We start from the raw sequence: 24,943 nt of genomic DNA on the forward strand, positions 1-24,943 counted from the left end.
GCCAAGACGTGTGCTCTGCAACAGCTCCAGGCCTAATTTCTTCCTTGAATATGCAATTGTTTCTTTGAGCTGAAAGTATGCCATGTACTATATACATCAAGGGAGGTAGTTGCATGAATGTTATAACAAACTGTATTACAATGACTGTTGCACAGATTTGTTCAGTCACTTTTCACAAATGTTGTGAAAGATAAGTGAATCTGAAAACTATGCCAGGATACATTTGGAAGCTATGGATTTGTTGCGGTTCTTGTCCCAAAGAAATGTTCATAATCATCAGGTTCATGTATCATCAGGTTCACATTTATTCTGTGGCTCTTGCATGTATAAAAGAATTGATCATGGGTTCTATTACAGTACTTTAATTCTCCAAGGAAAACATGAGCCTGTTGACTGCACTTGCCCAACCCACTTCTGAAATGGTATGTGTGCTGGGGCTGGAACCAGCTCTATCTTTGAAGGAAGATATGATTCTTGGTCTTAGATGACCCTCTAATATGCTTCATGATAATCCTCACAGTTGTCATCATCATATAATTGTTGTTGTTGTTGTTGTTGTTGTTGTTGTTGTTGTTGTTGTTGTTGTTGTTGTTGTTGTTGTTGTTGTTGTTAATATTATTATTCCAAGAGTTCCCTTCTACTAGGGCCATCCAAGATGGTGTACAATAATTAAATAACAAAGTGAGGTTCACAGGCAAACATTTGGATCTGGAAGAATACTTAGCTAATATTTTTAAACATTGCCAATTCTTAAACACATTAAGACAATTTGCACTGTAGACGCAGGTAGAACTTAGGTTCAACAAACCTACATTGCAACTCTTCTGGTGCTCCAAGGATAGGAAAAGACCATTTCTGTAAAATTTGTCTTCCCTCTATACATCTGATTTGCCTTTATGCATGACACTATTACAGAACTCATGCTGTTACATGCACATTGGTTGAAAAAACGTGACAGAGCAAGCTTTGATTTCATGATGTACAGTTGATAGTGATCCAGCCGGGGCTTTTCCGGTCTCTTTTTGATCCTTTCTGGAGCACTGGCAGGGCCTACTCTTTTTTTTGTTTGTACGATTGAGATCACAGAACTTGCCTGTTTTCAGGCATGTGTAGTCACCTGTTTTGTCTCGAAGCAGTGGTGGGTGTATAGCCTCCAAGTCAGTCTGATGACAGTGTAGAGAAAGGGTACCCCTTCCTTTTCTGTTGTTTCTTTTCTGAAATAAGTTTTTAAAAACAGGGTTTAAGATATGCTCTATGCCAGATCAGCAATGAGCTTGTGTGAAAGGGAGAAACAAGGATAAAGTGATAGCAGCCTGATCTACCCCTTCATTTCCCCTTACTAAATTTTAAAGGAGGAGTATCTGTGTGGGGGAGGAAATCCTCCCTTCTCTTCTTCAAACATAGCATTAGCAGGGAAGCAGAAGCTGAGTAGCTGTTGGTCTCCTCCAAGCAGAGGCAGAGAATCCTGGGCTGGGATGGTGTGCTGCGTGTGTTAACACAGAGACTTTGGGGAAGGGGGTGCTCCAAAAGCTGAGGTGAAGCTTTGCTGGCCAGTTAGCTGCTTGACAGGTTGACACAGCAGTGGAGGCTGCTGCTGCTCTTGCACCTGAGGTAGATGGGAAGGTGTGAATGGCGAGGGGGGGGGGAAACAATACTGCTGGAATTCCCTCCTGGAGCTTTCCAGGCAGCTGCTGTGAGAGCTGGTGTGCTTTTGGGGAGGGGCCAAGGATGCTTGTTTTTCTTTGCCAGTGGCTGTGGTGCCTCAGAGCAAACACCTCTTCTTCTTCTGTTGTGCCTGCTCGGACCTCTTTATTTTTCTTATGGTTTTGTCATTTCCAACAACATAAAAAAGAGGGCAAGAGATGCTCTTTCCTAAAGCAGATGAAAATGCAGAGACTATCACTTGCTATCACAGCTGGATTTTTGGGAGAGTTAACCCTTTCCCCCCAGTTTTGCATATGAACAGAAGGATCACTTTAAATATCTCAATGTACTTCCAAGCAATTCTTCTGAGTCCTAATGAGTTCCCTCCAACCTAAGATAATTTTGCTGTCTAATTGCCCTTTGTGTGCCTTGTACCCACCTCTGGATTTCTTTCTTATTTTGGCCTTACTTATACAAACTATTCTAAACATTTCCTCCAGTTTAGGGAGAAAACAGCCTGCAGGGATTAACCCCAAGGTTTGCAAAAATACAAGACCCAAACAGGAAAAAGAAAGCACCCCCCCCCTGCCAGCCCAATGAGGATTAAGAACTAAGATGGTATAGACAGAATATTGACAGCTGGAAAAGAAAGGCAGAAATTGGGCGGGGGATAGTACAATATAGAACAAGACCCACCTACAGAAAGAGGTGGAAAACCTTTAGCCTTCTAAATATTTCAGACTTCCAAGTGTCAAATAATCGCTTATTTTGGCTAGGAATCTGGAGGGGAATTTAAGTCCAAAGCATCTACAGAATCGAAGATCTCAACTCTTCTCCTAGAGAAAAATGGCATAGCTGGGTGCAGCACCCTAAACAGAAGCACTGCTGACAAGAAATGAAGAGGCATGAGACCATTTTGATTGAGGTTCCACTTCCATCTACCCACTCAGTTAATGCGACAACACAGATAATCCAGGGATATATCTGCATTGTATGCATGGCATTTCTTACGTAGAGCGAGAAGGGAAATATTCCCCTGATAGGCATGTAGCCCAATTCTATCCTCATCAGCCAACATTAAACCAAAAAGCGGGCACCTTTAGCTGCACCCGAGACCTTGTATGGTGTGCACAACGGGAAAACAGTAACAACAACAACCCACAAACGTGGAGAGTCCACCGGATTGCCCGTGCCCCGTATTTCCCTTCCTGGCCCTCGGCCTCCTTCAGCTCCCGCCGCCACCTCGCGGCTTGCTTCGTCCTCGTTGCCTAGCAACCGTCCGCGTCCCGCCTGCGGCAGCAAAAAGCGGAGGGCCCGAATGGGGAGCCATGGCCGAAATTCCCAAGCCGAGAGCCCGCTCCCCGTCTTTGCTGCCCCCGCAGCCTGCCATTTTCTACGGGCCGGTGGAGGCGGGGAACCCGGTGGTCGAGAATTTCGAGCGGGACCTGCGGGCCTGCCTGAGCTTCTTGCGGCGGAAGTGGGAAGTTGGCGACGGGAGCTCCCGGGAGCAGGAGTTTCATAGGCGAGGGTAAAGCTGGCGGGTGGGGGGGGGGGCTGGTGGGGCGAAGGTGCGCTGCTTTTCCGGGGAACTGAAGCCCATCTCTAGGTTCCCCCCTTCCATTTCCTGCAGTCGCAGCCTGCAGGGCATTGTCTGACGACCCTTCCTCCTTTCGGGCTCAAAACCTCTCCTCTGCATCTTAACCCAGAGTTTTATTTCTATCAAAAACCACAATTCTGAAAGTATAACGACTGATGATTGCCTCTCCCCTGCTAAGCAGTGCTTCCGCGCCTTTAACGCCAGGCAGAAATTCATCAGGTGATTTTCTCCCGCCTGTGCATCTCCATGGGGTGCAAAACACTGCTCTCGTTGAATAGTCGCCTTGTTACGTAATTGTGAAAGGCTGAAGAGCTTTGCCAAGGGGGCGGGATGCAATCTGAGTTTTATTTATACTCAAATATCAGGCAATTTATTTTTCCTGATTTTTTTCAGTTCAGTGGACTGCATACTTTCGTCAGTAGCGAAAAGGAACAAAGATCTGGCTACATTTGTGTGGGCAAACTGACGCTGTTTTCATACGTCTCAATTTTGTCATTTTTAAAAATATATGCAATTCAGTGACAAACAGAATGTGCTTTTTTAATTATATTCTTTACGAGGGTAATATCACAAACAAAAAGGCATTCCTGTAACTTGGAAATATATGTGATAATACGAATGAACACGTGACAGTTTAGCAGAAGATCCACACTATATTATTGCTGGGCAGTGTACCCAGTTAGTTTGTTTTGCATACATTAAGTTGATACAAAAATGAAAAAAAAACTGTCTTTTTTATCTCTGGCACATGCTACTGCAACATATGACTCACTTGCTTACTTGAGTGGGTTTATTCTTCTGAGTAATTTCATATTGGAAAGGCTTAATATTATGCCACCTTCAGGATTAGGAAAATTATGAAATGTGTACGTGTATGTGCTCCCCCTGTGCATTATGATAGAAGAGGCCTGGTGTTTCCTTGAAGTCAAGTGCATGCCTCTTTCTCTCCTGTAATACTGCTTTTCTTAGTAAATTGCACATGCAACATCTGTGTGAATAAGCTGTCTGTTGTACCATCTGCATCAGGTCCCAGAATGCTTCTCCAGTAATGGGGTGAGGGGGTGGGTGAGAGGAATTGAAAGCATCTGCCATGGGCACTTAAAAAAAAGACTATGTCTCAAATACTCATGAAAGCTTATTAAGAACTTCATGGCTTTCAGCCAGAAAACCCTCCTTTGATAATTCAGATGCATAGACTAATAATTTAACTGTTTTCCTGAATCTGAAGCATACATTTTTCACTGCTCTCTGCAAGTAATTTATAAAGAATAATTTAATGCAGAGCCCTCATATAAGGCCTCCTATGCATGTTTTAGCTAAATAAATGTCATCAACATTTTTATTTGGTTTCCTAGTTAAGGAAAAAAAGAATGAAAAATCACAGGAGTGGGCAGTTGGACCTTCCTGATGGACATTTGGACCATATCTATTCATAATGCAGGACTATTGGTTCAATTGAGTAAGGCTGATAATAGATATAGGTCAAAATATATAGAGGCCATCAGTTGCTGAGCCCGTCTGGAAGTTCCTTTGTGCATCTGGTTCACACATCCATTTTATCCATTTTGTTCTAAAATACATTTATTTTATTAACAATAATAAAAATTGCAGTTGTTACAACAGCTGTTACAAATAAGAAATAATAACATCTACAAGATGGTCCCAAGCCTTGCATATATGCATCCATGTCTTCAGTGATAACCATGTAACCAATGTCTGGAAGTTGAGTCATGACAACTGGACTTTTTTCTTGTTAGGTTGAAATGTTTCGCCATGAATTACCATGACTCAGCTTCCAGCTAACCATACCTGGATGATTGAGAATCTTCACAGACACATGTAACCAATGATGGTGTCATCAATGATGATGACATTAAGTAAGGGTCCAGGTATTGCAGCTACTTCTGTTGATTGCAACCTAATGTCCAAACCTTGTCATGTAAATTTTGCCAGTGCAAGGGAGAGGATATCATTACAGCAGCAGATTGCCATCAGTTAAAGAGTTTGTGCTTTGATCCTAGAGCTAACATGACTCACATCATTCAGCCTCCTTATATGAGAGTTGCACAATCACTGAGATCAAAGTAAGAAGTCTTTTAACTCTAATTATCAGTAATGTCTCCTTGCCAGAAATGCCATCTCTCTTATGCCAGCACAATTTGCATAACAGGATTTTGGCCAACGGTTGCTAGAAGGTCTTGGTGATCTTATATCTTTTTGGATGTTTCCACCTATGCATTCGCCTTTCTATGACTTTGTTCCTTTCTGCAAAAGGTCTTAGTGCACAGTATCTGTTTGAAAATTGTAACTGGGGCAGAGCAGTGTTTTGCTCCAACTGCAGAACAGGAAATTCCTCAATTGTATTAGCAAAGTGAGAAACATCCACGCACCAGTACTTGAACAGTGTGCTGGAAAGTAAAACAGGTGGATAAGTTCATTTTTGGGAGAAGAAAAACTTGTAGGTTACAGATGTTTTGAGTGCTGTTTTTCCCCCCTTTGGACCGTGTCATAACAATATTTGTTGAGTGATTAGTATGTTATGTCGGTGATATGAAGTGAAAACTTTAATTGTTTTTAATGTATAATTTATTGTGTCTTAATTCTTTTTTTAAAAAAGCTGTGAGCTTCCTCGAGTTCTTTATTGGGAGAAAGGTGGTCTGCAAATTAATGAGTTAATGTTCCTTAGACAGCTTATCATTTTCTTCCATTTCTGTTTTATCCTCTGTATCTTTAATAGCTGTATATCTTTTTTCTTTTTGATTTAAGCTATATTTTCTCTTTCTACTCTAATTTAATCTGTGTGCTTTTTTATAATGGCATGTATGTTTTGATTTCAGTGTTGAGCAGTTCTTTTGTTTGTGGTTGTCAAATAAGCTTTATTGATTCTGACATTTTTGTCTTCTAATTTTATTAGTCATTGTTCCAGTCCAGTGAGATTTCCCCATTTTTATCTATAGACTTCATCAAAGAATTATGGAGGATTTGTAAAATGAGCATCTTCCAGTATTTCCCGGAGCTTGAAAGCACTGAAGTCAACATACCAAATAAATAAACATTTTAATACTTAACTTTAATCCCATTTCAATTTCTGATGTTCAAAAGTTCTAGTCCTTGGGGGTATATAGAATTGTCTTTCTGGCGAGGGTGCCAAGGTACAAAGGGAGAAAAACCACTTTTTCCAAAGCCCTGCTGGGTGCCTGTGGGAATTGGGAGGAAGGAACAGTGTTCTCTTTCTTCTTCCTTCTTTTAGGCTATTGTTGTGTTAATGATTTTTCTCTTGTTGGAACCAGCAGGAGGGAAATTATGTATGCCTCTTCTTGAACTGGTATATTCTTCCACCAGTATGTGTTAATGATAGTGATAGGTCCTTGGAGATCATGATTTCACAAGGTCCCCATAATTCAGAAGCAAGTTGTTGACAAGTAACAGCAACATGCAGTATGTGCCTAGAGATTTGGAATCCTGTAGATCAGTGGTTCTTAACCTTTTTGAAAGCCATTGAGGAAGTTATCATCGCCCCCCTCCCCGCAGTGATATCTTATTTATTTATTTATTTATTTATTTATTTATTTATTTATTTATTTATTTATTTATTTATTTATTTATTTATTTATTTATTTATTTATTTATTTATTTAAAGACACTTAAATCCAATGACCCCTGAAAACAAAATTGAATTCCAAGAAAATGAAATGCCCCCCAAAAGTAACATTTAGTGATTTAGTTGCAAGTGAATTTTAAGACACAAAAAGAAATATAAAAAGGGCATAAAAACAAACCGCAATGCAGGAACTAAAAATTTCAAAATGAAAACTCTGAAACTAAATTAAGATTGGAGGAAAATATATATTCATGCACATTGTAAAAAGGCTGCAGCCATCTTCACAGGTTTGGCTTGCTCCAGCACCCCCCTACCGTCCCCCTTCTGCTCCAGCGCCCCCACACCACCCCTTTTCGTTCTACCGCCCCCCTGAAAAATGAAATCGCCCCCAGGGGGGCATTATCGCCCATGTTAAGAACCACTGCTGTAGATCTAGAGCACCTTCTAATCTGGTCACAACATGGACTTTTCTTTTACTGATGGTAGGGCAAGGAGGTTTCATGGAAAATCCAAGGCCAGGTCTCTCCTTTCCTTAGAGCAACCCCTCCACCCCTTCTCTGCCCTGAGAGGAGGAGATGCATCTGCCTTACGAGTTGCCCTTCTAGAGATTGTACAATTGCATTTTTTTCCTGCTTCAATGTGATGTTTTAGGAAATTCTAAAAGCAAAAAAACAAAGAAACAAACAAAAACACCCAAAGTGCTTCCTCCTTTTAAAAAAAGTATTATGACTTTATTATCATCTTTCAATCTCTAATTTTCTGCGGTGATTTTTTATTTAGAGTAACTGCTTTGTTCAATATGTGGAACAAGTACAAGCCTCGATTCCCAGACTGGTATTACAATGAAAAACTTGTGGAAGTTGGTGATCAACTTGTGGAAATGAAAGTAAGTGATTATCTGGTGAATCACTGTTAACATCCCCCACCCTGTAACATCAGCACATGTATTCTTCAGACTTTATGCCTGTGTTGATTTGGGTTTTGCTCAATATAACTTATGTCTCAAAAAACTTTGCCAGGGTAGAACTAGACATGCAAAATGTATGAGCAAAATCTGTGGTGTTATTTCACTGGATACTACTTCCCCCAGAATTGGTGATCAGTCACTTCATTCTACAGCCATTCCTTGCATTATATAAACCTGATTCAGAAAGGGTAAAAACTTTGTGGGTTGAGCTTTTTGCCTCACAGAAGGTCATAACAGGAGGGAGAGGAAAATAGAGCTCCATGCCCAAGGAAGTCAATTCATGAATGAAGCTCATGTTTGTCTCCCAAAGACCAATCAAAAACCAAAATTAAGCTAATTTGGAACATACTAGTTTGGCAAGCCCATATTAGGGTAAATATCTTTTATCTCCTAAGGGAGTTTTGCATCTAATTTATACTAACTGTCTCAACTAGTTACGTGTTGGGTCACAGTATTACTCTAAAGAAAGACAAGACTGGAGATGAATACCTCCTGTTCTAGAACAACTGGATACACTATTTAGAACTGAATGGGGGGGATGGTAAAGGCAAGCCTGTAGATCTGATTTGTGGTGAAAAACAATCCATAGGCTTACCTTTACCATCCCTCCCATTCAGGCAGAAATGGTAATACAGTATTAATACATAATATTAAGGTTTGGTTAAATGTTGTGTTACTTGTTTATGCACTATTGATTTTATTGGATTGCACTCTGGTGTAGAGTGGAATATAAATTACTGTATTATTATTATTCAAAACTACCAGGCACAGTCAATCAAGATTATAAAAACATTGACTAGTGTTTCACAACAGAAGTTTATACCAAAAACCTAAGTATCTATTAAATATTGGTGCAGTATATATACTGTTCTAATATGGCCATTTTTGTAGCTATGATGATGTTATTTCTGAAATCTGCAACTGCTTATAATACTGTGTGAAATTTCTTGATATTGTTCCCAAACTCTGATGATGATGGGGGCCACTGAGGTATGTTTCATCCACAGGCGAGAGGGTTTGATTGCCAGATCTCTGTATTTTGTTAATTTTTCTAATTCTTTAACTTCAGCTTTGGCATCTCCTGGAATTGGAATGTCAATGATTCAGACATTTCTTTGTTCTGTTACCATTATGTCTGGTGTGTTATGTTCAAGGTGTCTTATCAGTTTGGACCTTAACTTTTTCATTTTCTGACACCTTCTCTAGAGTTTTTGGGGGATAACTTATATTTTTTGCATAATGACCAGTCCACTAATTTTGCCACTCTATCATTTCTTCTTCTTTTTCTCCTCCTCCACCCCTCTTTTTGCTCTGACCTTCTCCTTTTTTGCTCTGGTCTTCCCTTTGGATGTGTGCCCCCCCATCATGCTACATCAAAGATCATCCTTGACCCCCAAAAGTTGTCTGCCTTTATGGTAGGAGAATGGTGATGGTGATGTCTGGGATTCATTAATTGCCATTTATACTTTGACTTGGCCTCAAAAGAGTGTCAAAGCATATTATTGCAAGAGGTTATGCTAATGAACTACTGTAATTTTTAGTGGTGCAAAAAGTTTACATAAACAGATCAAGATTCTGTTTGTGTTTTAGAAACTATATGTCCCCCCCCCTTTACAAACTTTGTGTCTTGTTTTATTCAGGCATTTATGTAATACTTGCAGTCTCGATGACATAGCTCATGCTTCATCTTTGAAATTCTTCCGTTTCTAGCCTTACATTTGCACAGGAAGTGGTTGCGTTGGAGAGGAAGAGGCAGAGATCTCGGTTTATTGTTTATAGTGGAAAATGAAATAGAGAATCACCAACATCACTATTGTTATTACCTTTTCTATCTGCATGTTTTAAAAAATGTGAAAAAAGACAGCTTGTTCAGATATGCAGTTTTTCTCTGATGACATACACGTATTTTACAGTAAAGACAATTTGATCTTTTTTTATCACCACATCCATTCACGTTGGATATAAGCAATCGAAGTCAAGCAGTTGAACAAACCTAGTTGGTTGCAGTTGGAAAGATTTATGTACCTCCTTAAATCTTCACTAAATTATACTACTTAAAAGTTTTTAATTTTGGTTGCTTAATGCAGACAAGTGATAAAAAATTACAGCTTATTCTGTCTTTTATTTCTGTCCTAGATCATAGTACTCCCCCCGACCCCATTAGTTTGCAGTACTCACATCCCATTCAACATGGTGGGGTGGGGCTTGCTTCTGGATAGATATATGTATATAGAAGTGCACTGTAAATATGCAATATTGTATGCAGTTTCACAGAAAATAATGCAAACATTTGCGCAACAACTTTTTGTTTTGTTTTGTTTCCAGGAGTATAAGCTAGCACTTTCACATTGCTATGAGCGATATCTTCAGCTAATCAGTAGTGTAAATATGGACACACCTGGATTAGATATGCAGCAGTTTAGGTCCAGTTTCTTCCCAAACGGATTTAGAGATCAAAGTGCTGCACGTATGGTAAGAGTATACAATGTGTGTATAGTATATGGATTATGTTATTTAATGTTTTCATGATTTGACAAAATGTTTTCTTGAGGCCATTTTGTACATAACAACTCACAGTAATTTTCTAACAGTTAGTAAAAGAAAATTCATGCATTCTTTATTTTGTACATCTTTTCTATTGTTGGGTTTGTCTGTGTTGGAAAACATAGTAAGTGAAGCAGGTTTTAGAATTTTCTAGAATTGGTTGATTCAACATAGTTGAATCTATGGTAAATGTCCTTTTATTCCAGCCTAACAATTTATTTAAAAATATCACACTATGAATCATAAATGAGTCCTGTGGCTCATTGATTAAACTACAGTATTGGAATCAAGTCTACTTACAACCTAAGTTCAATCACAATGGGTTCAGGTAGCTGACTCAGGGTTGTCTCAGCCTTCCATACTTCTCAGGTTGGGAAAATGAGTACTCAGTTCAGTGGTGGGCAAAGTGTTGTTTGCATAATTATGTTATAAACTGCCCAGAGAGTGCTCCAAGCTCTATGGGGCAGTATATAAACAACAATATTTCATCAGCTCCTTACATCAAACAAGTACAAATTGCATGACAGTGTAATCAGTATAGTTACTATACTGCAAGTGAAATGTTGACATATATGGAAACACCATTATAGAGATCCAAAACCAGGTTCTGCAGATGTCCCATTGAGCCCCTGCTTAGATTAAGCACTGGGCAATAAAATAAGTGGCATATAGGGTGGCATAGTAGTTAATTATCTCAAAAACATGGAATCTGATGAAAAGAACAGACAAGCTGATGAGCAGAAAGGGCCAAAGAAATGGGGTGTGTTATGGTGTGGAGTCAGTTTAAAAATAGAACCTAGAGTGTGGAGGCAATGAGTATTGCTAGGAATGGGGCACAGGAGTAAAAAGGGCTGCAAGAAGAAACAAGGAGGGTTATTCTATATGTTCATCTCAATTTTCTGATTTCAGCAATTTCTTTTTATTTATCTCAGTTCCATGTCTTGCAAGTGAGGAACACTTGCCTTTACAAAATGGTGTGTGATAATGATTTTGAACTTCAGAATCAGGAATCTATGAAGACATGTTTCAGAATCTTGGCCTCATGGCAACTTATCATGCAGATGACTCTGCCACATGAGCACCTGTGTTGGCTTGTTTATAATGGTATGTTGCTAATTCCCAATATCTAAGTCAGGGATGCTTTTACTGTGAATTTCCTGCATTGGGATAGGTTGGACTAGATTACAGGCACTTCTCAAGCCAACCTCTGTCCTCTCTATGACGATACTGGGTCCTCCGTCTATTATGCCCAGTATCAGATTTGAGAGATGAGCATTCCCATCCATTCTGCATCTGGTACTAATGAAAATTATGAACAGCATGGATCCTGTTGCAACCCCTTCACTTTCCCTGTTAGGACTACGAATGAGCTGGTCACAGAAACTGATCTATGAGAAATAACAGGAGGATTTCCTTCCAGCCCTGATCACATTACCCATTTGCGGTGTGGGTGAAAGGGGATCTTTTTATTATTTCTCACTTGAAAAGCAAGTATTGTGTGGTGGAGGGATCCCCCAGTGTGACTAGGTGTGGAGTTTCATAGGGAAGGGGTATTCTTGAACCTTGTATGGGCTAGATCTGGACTTTTCATACATTGAATTTGTTGCATGGGGTGAGAAGTTCTGTTTCTCTAATCTACATACAGCCTATTCACAATCATCAGCACAATCCACACAAACATACATACAGTATGTAGTCACATTTATATGTTATGCATGCTCCTGCACACACACATACACATTCTCTCTCTCTCTCTCTCTCTTCCACATGAGTTTTGAAAATGATTAATTTGTCATTACAGGTACAATTCATATATACACCATATGCAGACATATGATGACTGTAGGTCAGTCTTGTAAGGTATGGAGAATAAATTGAAACATTTTTCTCTCTCCTAAGACTGGTTGTCAAGATACATTTTCTTTTAAAATAGTTATTGTGTATTAGATGCTTTGGCTTTCATATTATGTTTTAAAATGTATATTCCTTACTAAAACAATTATGAAATAATTAATAGAAATACAAACCTTGTTTTGAGAGCTGCTATTCCAAATCCTAGGTAGCCACTGTGAAGGGTTGAGAGGGGATGTAAAGAGTTCCTGTATATTCCTGCCAATACTGGCTATATGACACAGTTTATGGGTGTTCAGCAAACATTGTGTTGGGGCTGCATTCCTGGTCTTCAAAGATGGGAAGCTTAGATGAGCAATATGGAAGATATAGACCAAGGACCTGTGTTACACCAGGAAGAGAGGAGGAGCCCAAGACAAATTGCACCATTTCCCCCCCACCTCTGAGTATTCTTATTCTGGGGCATGGTGGATGTGAATTGGAATTGCATTTTGATTTGTTAGATCCATTTCCCTAGGCTGTGCTAGCCTGCAGCTGATGTTGGTAATTTTTTCTCTTCTTTGATTGCAGTGTGGGAGGGGTGGAAATTAAAAAAGGAAGATGCACCAGGCTGAATCTGATAAAACCACCCCATCTTCTTCCTCTCCTGCACTAGCAGTGCTTGAGATGATGCCATAAATCCAGACCTTACCCATCTCTGACCCTTTATGGGAGAGTATTATAAACCACAGTGATTGCTTTAGTTTTTTAGATACAGCCTGATTGCACAGATAGTTTGAGATTTCTGTTGGCTACTTGGATAACCTTGGTTCATGAATTCTTCTGCCCACATGGCCATTGTCCAACTATTGAACTATGTTAGTTACTGTGGTAAGCTTTTGGAGGTCACTATAGATTTATATGCATGTGATTCAACTTCTGTGAATAACTTAAAATCTCTGTGTTACAATAAATAGTTACTGTATAAACATCTTATTTGTGTGCTCAATTATGAACAATTTTGGCCTTTGTAATTAAACAAATTAAAAGGTGCCAAGAAACAGTTCTATGGCCTGTATAAATAATGTACACTTGAATAATTTACTTTGTAGTCTCATTTTAAAGCTAGTTTTTGTGCTTCTGATGTTTTTTTCGTAATCTAGAAGCTCTGTCTTCAATTGTGAAAATATTTTTAGATTCAGAAATTTTGGTAGGCCCTGATCATACATTTTTCAGACATAGTTTTGCATCCATAGAGCAAATAATTTCTAACAATTATACTAGCTTCAGGGAAATGAGATATCTTTTGTTAATGATAGGACCATTTGGATGTTAGATGTTAATAGGGTTGCCATAAATCAGAAATTTGGGCCTCATTTTGATGTCAGTGTCTTTTGTTCCATGAGTCTGTCCAGGGAGTTTGTCAGGAGAGGTCCTCTTTTAATACCCCCATCAACACTGGAGATACATTTCTCACTGCAGCAACCAGGCTGTGGAAATCTGTGTCCCAGAATATTTTGTTTCATCCTTTGTTTCAGAAGGACCTCGTCCTATGTGGATTGCTATATAATTTCTTTTAAAAGTAGTTTAATTTGCTGTGCTATCTGTGGTTTGCACTTTTAATATTATGTGATTGTTTTAACATTTTAGTGTAGTTGGTGGTCCCTAACACATATAACAAATGAGACAGAAATACAGAATATACCATATTTTTTAAAAATAAAGGCAATTGGGGGAAAAGGATAGTAACAGGTAAAATTGTGATCTTAGTCATATTGCTGATGCTTTGGGTTTGTGGTGCACAGATAAAAACTAACATACCTTTTCTGTATACCTGTGATTGGGTTCATTTGGATGTGTTAGCAGTTCCTCAGTTTTGGCGGGAAATAATGACAGAGACTTGTCTGTAATGTTCATAACTTGGGTTTTATTAACTTTCACCCTTTCCGCAACTATTTCAACAGGATCAAAACATGATAGATAGATCAGGTAAAGGTGCATAACTAGATGAGGTTAACTCCCTCTGGAAATTGGGGTAGCTCACTGGGGTGCTGGGCGAAAAAGTTTGTGATCCGTTGGACTCCGCAAAGGGGCACTCCTCACCGCGCAAATAGTGCCGCAGCATGGGTGTCATGCCCAGTTCCCTTCCTTCGGTGGCTTGTTGTAGGACTGGTCTGGCCTGATCACCTTCTTGCCTCGACCTTGTCCCAGAAGGAAAACAATCACCATCCATTCTTGGTTCTCATATACAGTCTCTTCCTCTTTCTTTGGCTCTGGATCTGGGAGCAGTCCCTCAATCTTTAGGTTTGGGAAGTCTCTCAAGAGTCCGTGCGTTCTCTTGTAATTCACATCTGCATCTAATCTTTCTATCTCCTCCTTCCTCCTCATCCCTCCTCAAACCGGCTAACGAATCTCCTCTCTCCTTGCTCTTTTATACTCTCCTCCCATACCAACATCTTTAGCTCCTCCCCCTTTCCTTTCTCCCCCTCTTCCACCAGGCACACTTCTATCTTTCCCTTCATTTCATCCTTAAGATGTCTTTCACCTCTGTTATTCCACTCTCACTGCTTCCCTTTTCCTCTTTAGACGCTTCTATCACTGAGGACGACTCACTTTCCTCCTGCTTTCCTTCACAATACCTAAGCAGATTTGTTTGTTCATTTAATTGCTAAGTTAATGATGAAGAAAAGAATTCTTTCTGTGTGATTATGAAATACGTAATTAACAAGAATTGTTTCCCATATGAAAATTATGTATTGCTTGGTAATATAAAAGACTGTTCTACCACATTTCACTTGAGCTGTAGTGCCATCTTGTGATTATTTTTAATAGTGAGCTCTTTTAACTTGCATGTGAGTTGCAGAAATGCATAAACTGAATTATACAGTTCTTTGGTAAATTAACAAGGAATCTAGCCATGGAAATAATTCTGTGAAATCTACTAGTGCACAAAAAGTCATGATACGCAAATAATGCCGCAGCATGGGTGTCGTGCCCAGTCCCCTTCCTTCGGTGGCTCGTTGTAGGACTTGTTTCAAATGGCATTTCATTGATTATTTATAAGAAACACTTTTTAGTTATATAAACAGTACTTGATGATTAGATAGTAGACCAACTGCTCAGACCTGGCACATATTCCATCTTTGCAGCCTCAGAGCAAGGCAGTAACCTTGGGTTGGTTCTGCTATAGAGATGTGTGAGGTCCAAGTATAGGCTGAAACCACCTCTGCTTTCCTTTTCTTGCTTTAAACTGGAAGAAGGAGGCAAAGATGCATGAGCTTGTGTCACTCTGCTTTTGAAGTGAGTACTCAGAGAGCTTAATAAGTGCAAAGAGAAAGAGAAATGCCTCTACTCCCCATCATCAGTTCTGAGCTGGCAGGGGAAGGTGGGGGTCTGTGAATTGGTTCCTGTGCTTGCTAGGTAATCTGAGCCGAAATGTGAGACGGACATGAGCTTTTACACTGGGATTTTCCAAGGCTTGTCTCAGAGATGCAGTGTGAGGAAAAAGACATGATCACACCCTTGGTGATCACAGGTGTTTGTGTGACAAACAACAGCAGTTAAAAATGGTTGACCATGGTAGAATAATCTGATACAAATAATTTTAAACAGATTGATTTTGAATCACTGATGGCTTGGTTTATAACCAGAGTTTATTCTAATAGGTGCTTGAATATTTACTGTGGGCCTGTGCATGTATGGAATCATCAGTTCCACTTTTAGCCTTACATTATTTGACATGGAGAGTCACTCTGTATGCTGCTGTTAGCCAGTGTTACTATGACTGCCAGTGTGACATCTATGGAGAGGTAATAATTTATAATTATATATATATATTACATATATATACAGTAGTATAAATAAAATAAAAATATAGGGGAGAAATATGAAAGCATATGACTTGCTGCTTCTGCCATTTTTGGTTTCTCCCCTGTAAACATCTGATCTGAAAAGATATATTGCAACTGAATCTGGGCATGACCAGTCCACAGATCTGCTGCATAGTTATGGCTTTCATAAAGATGCTTTTTGTCTATGGATATGTTGTGACAGTAGATCATCTGACTCTTTGACATATTTTCTGCTCTTCTTCTAGCTGCTTTAGTGCTTTCTTCCTCTGTTCAGTCTTCCAGCTTCTTTAACTTTCAACATTTTTTATAAAGTGCTTCCAGTTGTATTGTGCTTTGTATCCTGAATTTAACTACAGAATGATAATCTGATAATGCCATGTTGGTTGTAGAAGAATCTCCCTAGCTGTCTTGCCATTCCTACTTGAAGTCTGACCCTAGGATCAGACTTGTTGTTTGTTTAGCTGTTGTGAACTGCCCAGAGTGGCCCTGGCTGCCAGATGGGTGGTATATAAATCAAATTAATCATCATCATAATCTACTGGGTTCTGAGTGCTTATTTCAATTGAATTTCTAAACGAAGCCTCAAGACGCAGTATTGCCATTTCTTCTTTCCAATATTTGACCCTACCCACAAGAGGACAGCCTCAAAAATATACACTCAGTTTCTACATGTAGTATCCTTACATCACAGATATTTGCACGCCGTGGTTTGATGAAAATAGATGAACTGAAGCAAATCGAAACAATGAGTTCATCACCACTAAGTGTGGAAACAAAGAAAAAATTCAAAGAAGCAACTGTGAAAGTAAGTATATTTAATCAATATTAGAGATGCTAGCAAATCTTTGGGTCTGAGTCCCAAGTCCTAGTCCAAGTCTTTGGTCCCAAGTCCCAAGTTAGAGTCTTTGGTACCAAGTCCTGGGTACCAAGCCCTAATTCTGAGTTCCTATTAAAAACAAGTTTTTTCCACAAGAGAAAATGAAGGGGGTGGGTGGGTTCCAAGTTGCGAACTGAGTCTGAGTCATTGAAAAAAAAAGAGTTGAGTCTCTGGTGTGACTTAAGTCCCACTTGACAGTGAGTCCCACCACATTCCATCTATGATAAATACTGTAGTATTTTAAAACATGGACAATTTACTTATTATGTGCTTCTTCTCTTTGGGTTAGATGGCAGCAATGATCTTCAAACGATCAGCATTTGAACCCAGGAGACGACCAAAGGGACTTTTTCGACCAAGGGTGAAAGCTAATCTTAGAGATATACAACATGTAAGTTTTAAGCATTTTGACCTGTCCTGAATACTCTGGATTGTCTATTTAGATGTAATTTGAATAGACTTTAGTGGGTCTCAGTTTACAATTTCAGCCAGAGAAAAATAGAAGCTGGTTAGAGCTTGCAGTACCCTAGATAACTCAAGATAGATGGTTTTGCTTCAGTAAAATCTGAATGTCAATTGAGGTATATTTAATTTCTTGGCTAGACTGCCCCTTACAGACTTTGCCCCCTTCTTGAAAAGTGGAGATCTTAATGAAATACAGTGGTGCCCCGCTTGACGATTACCTCATTATACGACGAAATCGCTTCATGACAATGTTTTTGCGATCGCTATTGTGATCATAAAACAATGTTTCAAAGGGCTTTTTTCGCTTGATGATGATCAGTTCCCTGCTCCGGGAACCAATTTTGTGCTTAACGACGATCAGAAAACAGCTGATTGTTGGGTTTCAAAATGGCTGCCCACTGTGTTTAGGAGGGCTTTTTAGCTTTACAGGCACTGGAAAATGGCCGCCTTATGGAGGATCTACACTGGACGGTGAGTTATTTCGCCCATTAGAACGCATTAACCGGTTTTAATGCATTCTAATGGGTTTTTTACTTTCGCTTGATGACAATTTCATTGTACAGTGATTTTGCTGGAACGGATTATCGTCATCAAGTGAGGCACCACTGTAGTTCCTTGAGCTGTAGCCTAGTGCTCAGTTACTTCTGTCAGGGATCTGTGAGGTCTGTTTTGCTTCAAAGTCTAGTTAGATTCCTCAGGGAAATCTGGTTCAGAAAACACTGCCCAGCGAATCTACTTAAAGTGTTTCTTTTGGGGCCTACTCTGATTTTGGTCTTTTACAGCACACGTTTTTTATATTGCTAGTAGCCATTTCACAGTCCAGCTGATTCCCTCATTCCACCATTGTCAGTGTTCTGATTGCTGCTGACTGATTTGGATAAAAAAGATACATTTGTGAGCAATTGTGTGATCCTTGTTTAACAGTAAATTGCCCTAAAGGGGGGGGGGAATCATTTTAACAGAAAAGGTTATAATTTAAGCTGTATCCCTGAAAGCAAACAACTTCATACCACAGGTCAATCTTCCTCTTACGAACATGGACGTATTGATTCACCCTTCTTGTACTCTAACTACCACCCTAAGCAAACACTAGAGCATAATTCCACTAGCCATCACACTTCCTATATAATGCCTCACTAGTGGTGTGAGGCAACTGAAATGAAGCATAGATTTGGGCAAAAAATGGTTGTGTTTTTACTAAGCAACTTGAGGTAAAATGTTTTTCTTGTTTTTTTTTTAAGGAAAAAAGACACTGGCTGAAATCTTGTACTGCTACTTATACCTGTGGAAGGGTGATGATGTTACTAGAATGAGACAATATTTGGCTCCCAAGTAATCCTTTTCCTTGGATGGAATATGTGAGAACTGTGAGACAGGAGGAGGAAATCTTTAATTATCCAGCTGCTGTTGGATGATGTAACTAGCACAGGGAGATTTTCAGTAATTAATGATTTCCTCCTTCTGTCCCATAGCTCCCATAGCTTCCATGTGATTAAAAAGAATACATAGTAGTAAAAAGAGCCATGGGTGAGAAGTGGGGAATTTTTAATTACTAAAATTTGCCCCTTGCTAGTCATCACCCTTCCATAGGTATTACACAATAAAATTTCAGCTGCTGTATGAATAAAAGAAGCAAACAGTCCAGAGCTACATGAAACCCTCATATTCACTGTACAGTTTGTTTTCCTACCTTGCTATATGATGTTTGAAATATAATTATATGTTGTTGTTTTTTTAATTTAGCTGCCCTGGCCTCGTACAATTACAGAACGGCTGCTGATGGAATTATCTGATTGCAATTCATATCTTTTTTTTATCATACTGGAAGCTCTGTTTGATAAAAATAGAAGGACACTGGTCCCTGGGCCCCCAGTTCCTGATGAAATAGAAGTTCGTGATGTCATTTCTGAACTTTGTTTTGCAGCAACAGATATTCTTGATGGTAATTAGATAAAAATATTATAGGGAGCGGGAGGGAAAGTACGATTGCCTTGTTCTATGAAAATTGGCCGTAGAGGAAGGTTAGCAGTGTGAAGAAAATAAAATGCATGCTTTTAAAGGCTTATTTTTCAAGAACTGGAGGTAATTAAGTTATACTTCTGGACATATCTGAGTATTGCTGTTAACACAGAGAAATTCTCTGCTATGATCTGATAGTGATATATGTTTCTTTTAACAATTCAAACTGTATTAGAGTGGGAGCCTGGTTTGCTTTAAACGAGGTGCTGAGTGGGAGCAAAGGGCTCTGCGTGGAAAAAAAGTAACTGCTATTTTCAGAAGCCGGTATTGAACATTAAGATTCTATTGGTGTGATCCTGGAGTTCTTGCCACAGAATAGAACTCAGTTTTTCCAAAGGTATCTTCTTTCTGTCACCACCGTATCTTCAGCCCATCGAAGGCAGAGTTCCACAGGATAAAAAGTGTATGATCCCTGGGCCACTGATGAGTTAGGTGTCTTTCCTCTGCCTATGACAGTCTAAGTTGGGCACCAGATTACAGTTCACATGAGATATATCCAGAAGCTGCAGGGTCTTCCACAGCAAAAGCAACTTCAAGCAGTCTGGATCTGGGGTGGCCATTTTCAACAGTCTGAAGATTGCCATTTCTCACACCTAGGCCTTGAAGATCTCCATTCTCTCCCATCCCTCTGTAAATGCTTTGGCACCAGAACAAGAACAATGTCTGTTTGTTTTATTGCACTTCCTTTAATTCCATATTGGGTAGATAAGGATTAATTCTGATTACTCTACCTTTGACTAATTTTGGAAACATTTTACCCGCTACAGCAGAGATGAGAATGGAGGATGGAGCTTTAGTCTTGGAGTCCCCAATCCCACAAGAAAGCCTGCTGGTGCTGAATGGAACCATATAGCAGATCCTGGAAATACAGGAAATAACCTTGTTATAGACGTTTCCTTCTTCCCAGATACCAGTCGAAAACATAGTGTCATAGACTAAGGCAGTAGTGTTTCAGGAACTGCAAGGGGTTATCTAGAATAGGTTTTCCCTTTGACTGTTCCAGGTTCCAGTCGCCCCGCTCATCAAAATCCCTTAAAAAGAAGAAAAAACAAGCATTAACCCAATTTCACAGGCTGATTCAGGGTTAAATATAGGTAGGGACACAGGATTTTACCCAGACGATGAGAGCCACAGATTCCTTTAGGAGGGCCCTCATCTTTCTTCTCTTGCTGCCTACTCTATTGACACTTGAGAGCTTTACTCTTATTTTGAGGTTGACTTGGGAACAACAGCTACAGAGAACAGAGCAGTAGGAGATGAACTCTGCAAAGGAGTTGTTTTGATGAAAAGAGCTATGTTCTAACAAATAATAAGCTGTTGGAGTGATTTCTCTTGGAGTCGAAATATACTGGGATATTATAGAAAGAGAATTTTAAAAGAAAGAAACGAATGAATATATGCAGAACTATATGAGATTTAAATTGTATTGTAAATCCTATAAACACCGTGTGATATCTAAAAAAGTTAGTTCTGTTTAAGGTGGTGGCCTAAATACACAAGGTAACGCAACAGCTGAAATTTCTTCTGGTGTAATAACGGGATCTTCAACACTCATGCAGCAGATATTGGCAGGTAAATTTATTGTTTTTATGTTCTTCATCTATTCCAAAATATGGTTCATTAAAATGGCAGAATGAGTAATAACTGTATAGATTCCTAAGACAACATTTTTACAGGATATTCAGTTTTACACAGCTGATTTTGATTACATTTTTCCTCTCTAGTGTAATGTTCTTGGTGAATGTTAAGCTGAATTTACGACAGCCTTATGTGTATTGTTTTATTTTAGAGCTTAGGAGACTGATGTGGCGGACAATTAATTCATCACAGATTATGCCTGTGGTGAACAGATCAGCACAAGCATAGAGTGCAGTTTAAGTCTTGTGCTACTGATAATATTCATACAAAGGAAATGTCCCTTTGTGCAATGGGGAAAAATAGATGGGTGTGTGGATCGTCTTCAGTAGAAGTTCTCAAGTAATGAGATTGATGCATAATGAGATGAGCTTAACTTTGCACATAATAAACCATTCATTTTGCTGCTTCTCCAGACACACAGGTTTTAACTTACGCTCACTTTTGCAACCTTTAAATAAGTCAGTACAGTGCAAGTGGATTGAATTGCATCATGCATGTGTGGAGAAGCAATTCGATAATAAAAAGTAATAATATATATTAAGGCAGAATAGCATTTGGAAGGCTATTGTTTTTTGTTTATTTATTTGTCTGATTGATTTATAAACAGCATCTGGCATTCTGGATGATTTAGAACAAAATAAAAACGATAATCATCATTAAATTATAACAGAGTAAACATCAAAATAATGAAAAGAATAAACATATACTAAACATTATAGTATATAATAACATATATAATAACATACAGTATATAGTAACATGATAACGTATATACTATGTACCTCCACTTTTCTGCCTTGAGCTGCCTCTGCTTACTATCAGCTGATGTCTTGAATGAAAACCTTTGAGAGCATGTATATACATAGATATTATGGAACTCAAAACAGTGTTAACAGCTATGCTCTTTAGAGCCCATGTGTGCACTCACACATGCTCAGAGACTACACCCATAAGGGATCTTTGAACTTTGGCAATAGTGAGTCTTGAACTAGATTGGGCTGAGTATACCACACTCACACAGAGCTGTGCATAAGGGGAATTCTATTAAACACTAAAGAATTAACATATTGCACAGGTTCACAATAAAGTATAACAAATATGAGGAAATACAAGCTCAAAAGAAACAAACTTGCATGGCTGAGAGGGTGCAAAGGCAAGACCTTTCCCAAAAACACATGTATGCACACACAAGAAAGTCGGGGTAGATTGGGGAGCCACCAATGTGTGTAGAAAATATTCCCAGAAGATAGATAAGTGACAAAAGTTACCTCTCCTTAGTCTAGCAGCATTGTCTTGGAGTTATGGAGTGTTGGGACTCCAGCTGTCAGTAGCTGGAAGATTCAGGAGAGATAGATAACCTGAACTCTGAACCTGAACCACTAATATGGCTGTTAGATGTCTTCTTATAGGGTTTCTTTACTGGTGATCTAGTCCCTTATCATAAGTGTCTTGTTTTGCCCTAATCTTAATCTTCTCACTTGGCTAATCCCAAAGACAATGAACCTAGAGTGAGCCATTTACTAAAAAGGAAGAAGATATGCAGACTATTCTAGGATATTTGCTTTCCAGGAAATCCAGACAATCCTTTTAGCATAGAAACAAAGGGTGATTAATTTCTCTGACCTTCCTAAAAGAAAGCTAACCTGTGAGATGACCCTTTCTGGCTTGGGGCATTCATGTTTTATGTACTCTTGATGGAGGTCATTTAGAGGTATATTGTTTTATTTCCTCTTGGAACCATGGCTCACCTTTAGACCTTTGAGGTGCTTCTTCTCTTCCAGGTATTTATCCTATACTTGTCCTTGACAAGTTTTCCAGTTAAAAACAGTCTGTGGTGTGAATATGGTTAATCACAGGAGAGTCAAAAGTTTCCCAAACATAGTGAGAAGGTGTGCATGTGATAATGTGTGATCGGTCTGTATGAATCTGTTGGCTGCAGATGTGCTGTTCATTAACTAAAATCGTGTTGCTTAGTGTAATAAGTCACAGCTAGCATAGGTGTATGGAATCAATGAACTTTATGGAAGAGTTAACTGACCAAATCCCCTGTAGTTCATTTGCCCTACTCTAGTTGCAACTTACTATGCTAAGCAACAGGATTTCAGGCAATGTGTCTACACACACACAGACACACACACACACACACACACACACACACACACACACACACACACAGAGAGAGAGAGAGAGAGAGATACTTCAACCATACTGACCAAGGTGTCTAAAATACTAGGTATTGGCAGAAATACTATTGAAATTTGGTATTCTTAATTACTAGAAAAGATACTTATACATCTTTGTCTCAGTATAGTATATTGTTTGTCTAATAACTAATCAAGCTGAGAGAAAAATAGGGTAGAAGTTTGGCTGTAAGTCCAAAAGCTTTTCAAAGTTTTTAAACTTTTTTTCAGATTTTACTTTAATATGGTTGGAGTGATACTAAAAGAAATTTGAATGGTTGAATCATGTTGGTTCCATAGATGCATATAGTCTTGCACTTTGAAAAAAACAACCTTGAGGTTTCTGTAGCTTCTCTCCTGTCTACCACAACTAGAATGTAATATGGACATAAAATACTTTTAAGAACTAGTCTGTATTTGTCTTTTGCTTCTCCCATTCCTGCTTTTTGTAGGATGAAGAAGGGGTTAGTTTGCATTCAGTTTTGTACCCTTTTAATTTTGTTTACATTGGCTTAATAAGATTATTACTATGGGCTTTGGAATCTGGACATTGTTCATTGGTTTATATGTCTGCCCCTGTACTCTACACGTGAAGACTGGGATTCTTATATCTTTTGCATTACTGTTATTTTGCATACTGCATTACAGGGAAGAATGGTATTTCTGCATATGCTGCATGGAGGTTTCTGAAGATGGCCTTCAGCTATGAGGAATGGGATGCATTTGATCATGCAACTCTTCTGTTTTTTTCTTTTCTTCAGGTAATCCATTTTCTGATGGTTAAGGTAGAGAATACATACGGAATTTTAGATGGATGTACTCTCAAGTGGTGAAAACTACATTTGGCACAGGAGGTTATTTTACTCAGCTAAATTGTATTTAGAGTGCTTTGTTTTCTAGTTGGTCCTTGGAAAATAAACACACGCTTAATTTACAAACCTGATTGTTCAGGCACACCACTCTGAGGAAATCCCATTGTAGGAGATACAACAGATTAACTTGAGGAAATGATGCATTCTCCTACCTGTGAAGTAGGATCCTTGGCTTAAGTACTTTATTTAATTATATATTTTTAATCACAGGTCATGTATGATTTTTAAAATTTCTCTGTATATTTATTAGAGTCAAAATAATCAAGCATGGAAGAAAGCAGAAGCTGAACTCAAAATACTTATAGTAATGCAGCCTCTACTATCTACTAGGAAACCAAGGCATGGTTTGTGTGTTCAAGGAAATAATATCCGAGAAGCAATTGTTTTCCGTAGTCCAGGGAAAAAATCCATTGCGTTTCAAGGTATGTTATAGTTCTTTACAGTTATAAGATGCAATAATTTATTTGAGTTAATGGTTGCATATGGAGTTTTACAGGAAATAGAGAAAGTAAAAATAATATTAGTCTACTGCTTGGCAGTCTACAAAATGTAATACCATTACATGGTCAATATTTGCTGTGATGTAACAGGTTACAGTGCCTTTGCATGCACTGCTGCTGTAATAGGCCATGTGAAGTTCTACTGCTGCTGCAATGTAAAAGTTTTTTTGTTTTGTTTTGTTATATTATTGTTATTTCAAAGGGATAGGCACTTTAGTCGGCGGAAGCAAAGACAACATCGTCTTATGGCACCTTAAAGACTGGCAAGTTTTGTTTGGCATAAGCTTTCACGTATTGCAGAAGGGTTGTGCCAAACAAAACTTATTACTCCTTAAGGTGTGACAGGCCTGTTAAGTTC

General features: G+C 38.9%; 1 protein-coding gene across 4 annotated transcripts in view; it reads left to right on the forward strand.

The window, feature by feature from the left end:
* Positions 1 to 2,931: 2,931 nt before the first annotated feature.
* The window catches only part of CFAP54 (cilia and flagella associated protein 54), a 142,115-nt gene continuing 120,103 nt past the window's right edge, over positions 2,932 to 24,943 (forward strand). The window contains exons 1-12 of one of the 4 annotated variants that reach the window (XM_078376053.1): positions 2,932 to 3,172; positions 7,623 to 7,728; positions 10,135 to 10,281; positions 11,286 to 11,457; positions 12,155 to 12,213; positions 15,849 to 15,992; positions 16,726 to 16,839; positions 17,201 to 17,302; positions 19,120 to 19,318; positions 20,875 to 20,967; positions 23,862 to 23,974; positions 24,336 to 24,507. In XM_078376053.1, the coding sequence (XP_078232179.1) occupies positions 2,973 to 3,172; positions 7,623 to 7,728; positions 10,135 to 10,281; positions 11,286 to 11,457; positions 12,155 to 12,213; positions 15,849 to 15,992; positions 16,726 to 16,839; positions 17,201 to 17,302; positions 19,120 to 19,318; positions 20,875 to 20,967; positions 23,862 to 23,974; positions 24,336 to 24,507 (1,621 nt within the window). In that variant the 5' untranslated portion in view covers positions 2,932 to 2,972. The remainder of the gene's footprint in view (positions 3,173 to 7,622; positions 7,729 to 10,134; positions 10,282 to 11,285; positions 11,458 to 12,154; positions 12,214 to 15,848; positions 15,993 to 16,725; positions 16,840 to 17,200; positions 17,303 to 19,119; positions 19,319 to 20,874; positions 20,968 to 23,861; positions 23,975 to 24,335; positions 24,508 to 24,943) is intronic. The other 3 variants (XM_078376052.1, XM_073000249.2, XM_078376051.1) reach the window with 3 other exon arrangements.

The sequence above is a fragment of the Pogona vitticeps genome, chromosome 5 (genome assembly GCF_051106095.1).
Source record: "Pogona vitticeps strain Pit_001003342236 chromosome 5, PviZW2.1, whole genome shotgun sequence".
NCBI lineage: Eukaryota > Metazoa > Chordata > Lepidosauria > Squamata > Agamidae > Pogona > Pogona vitticeps.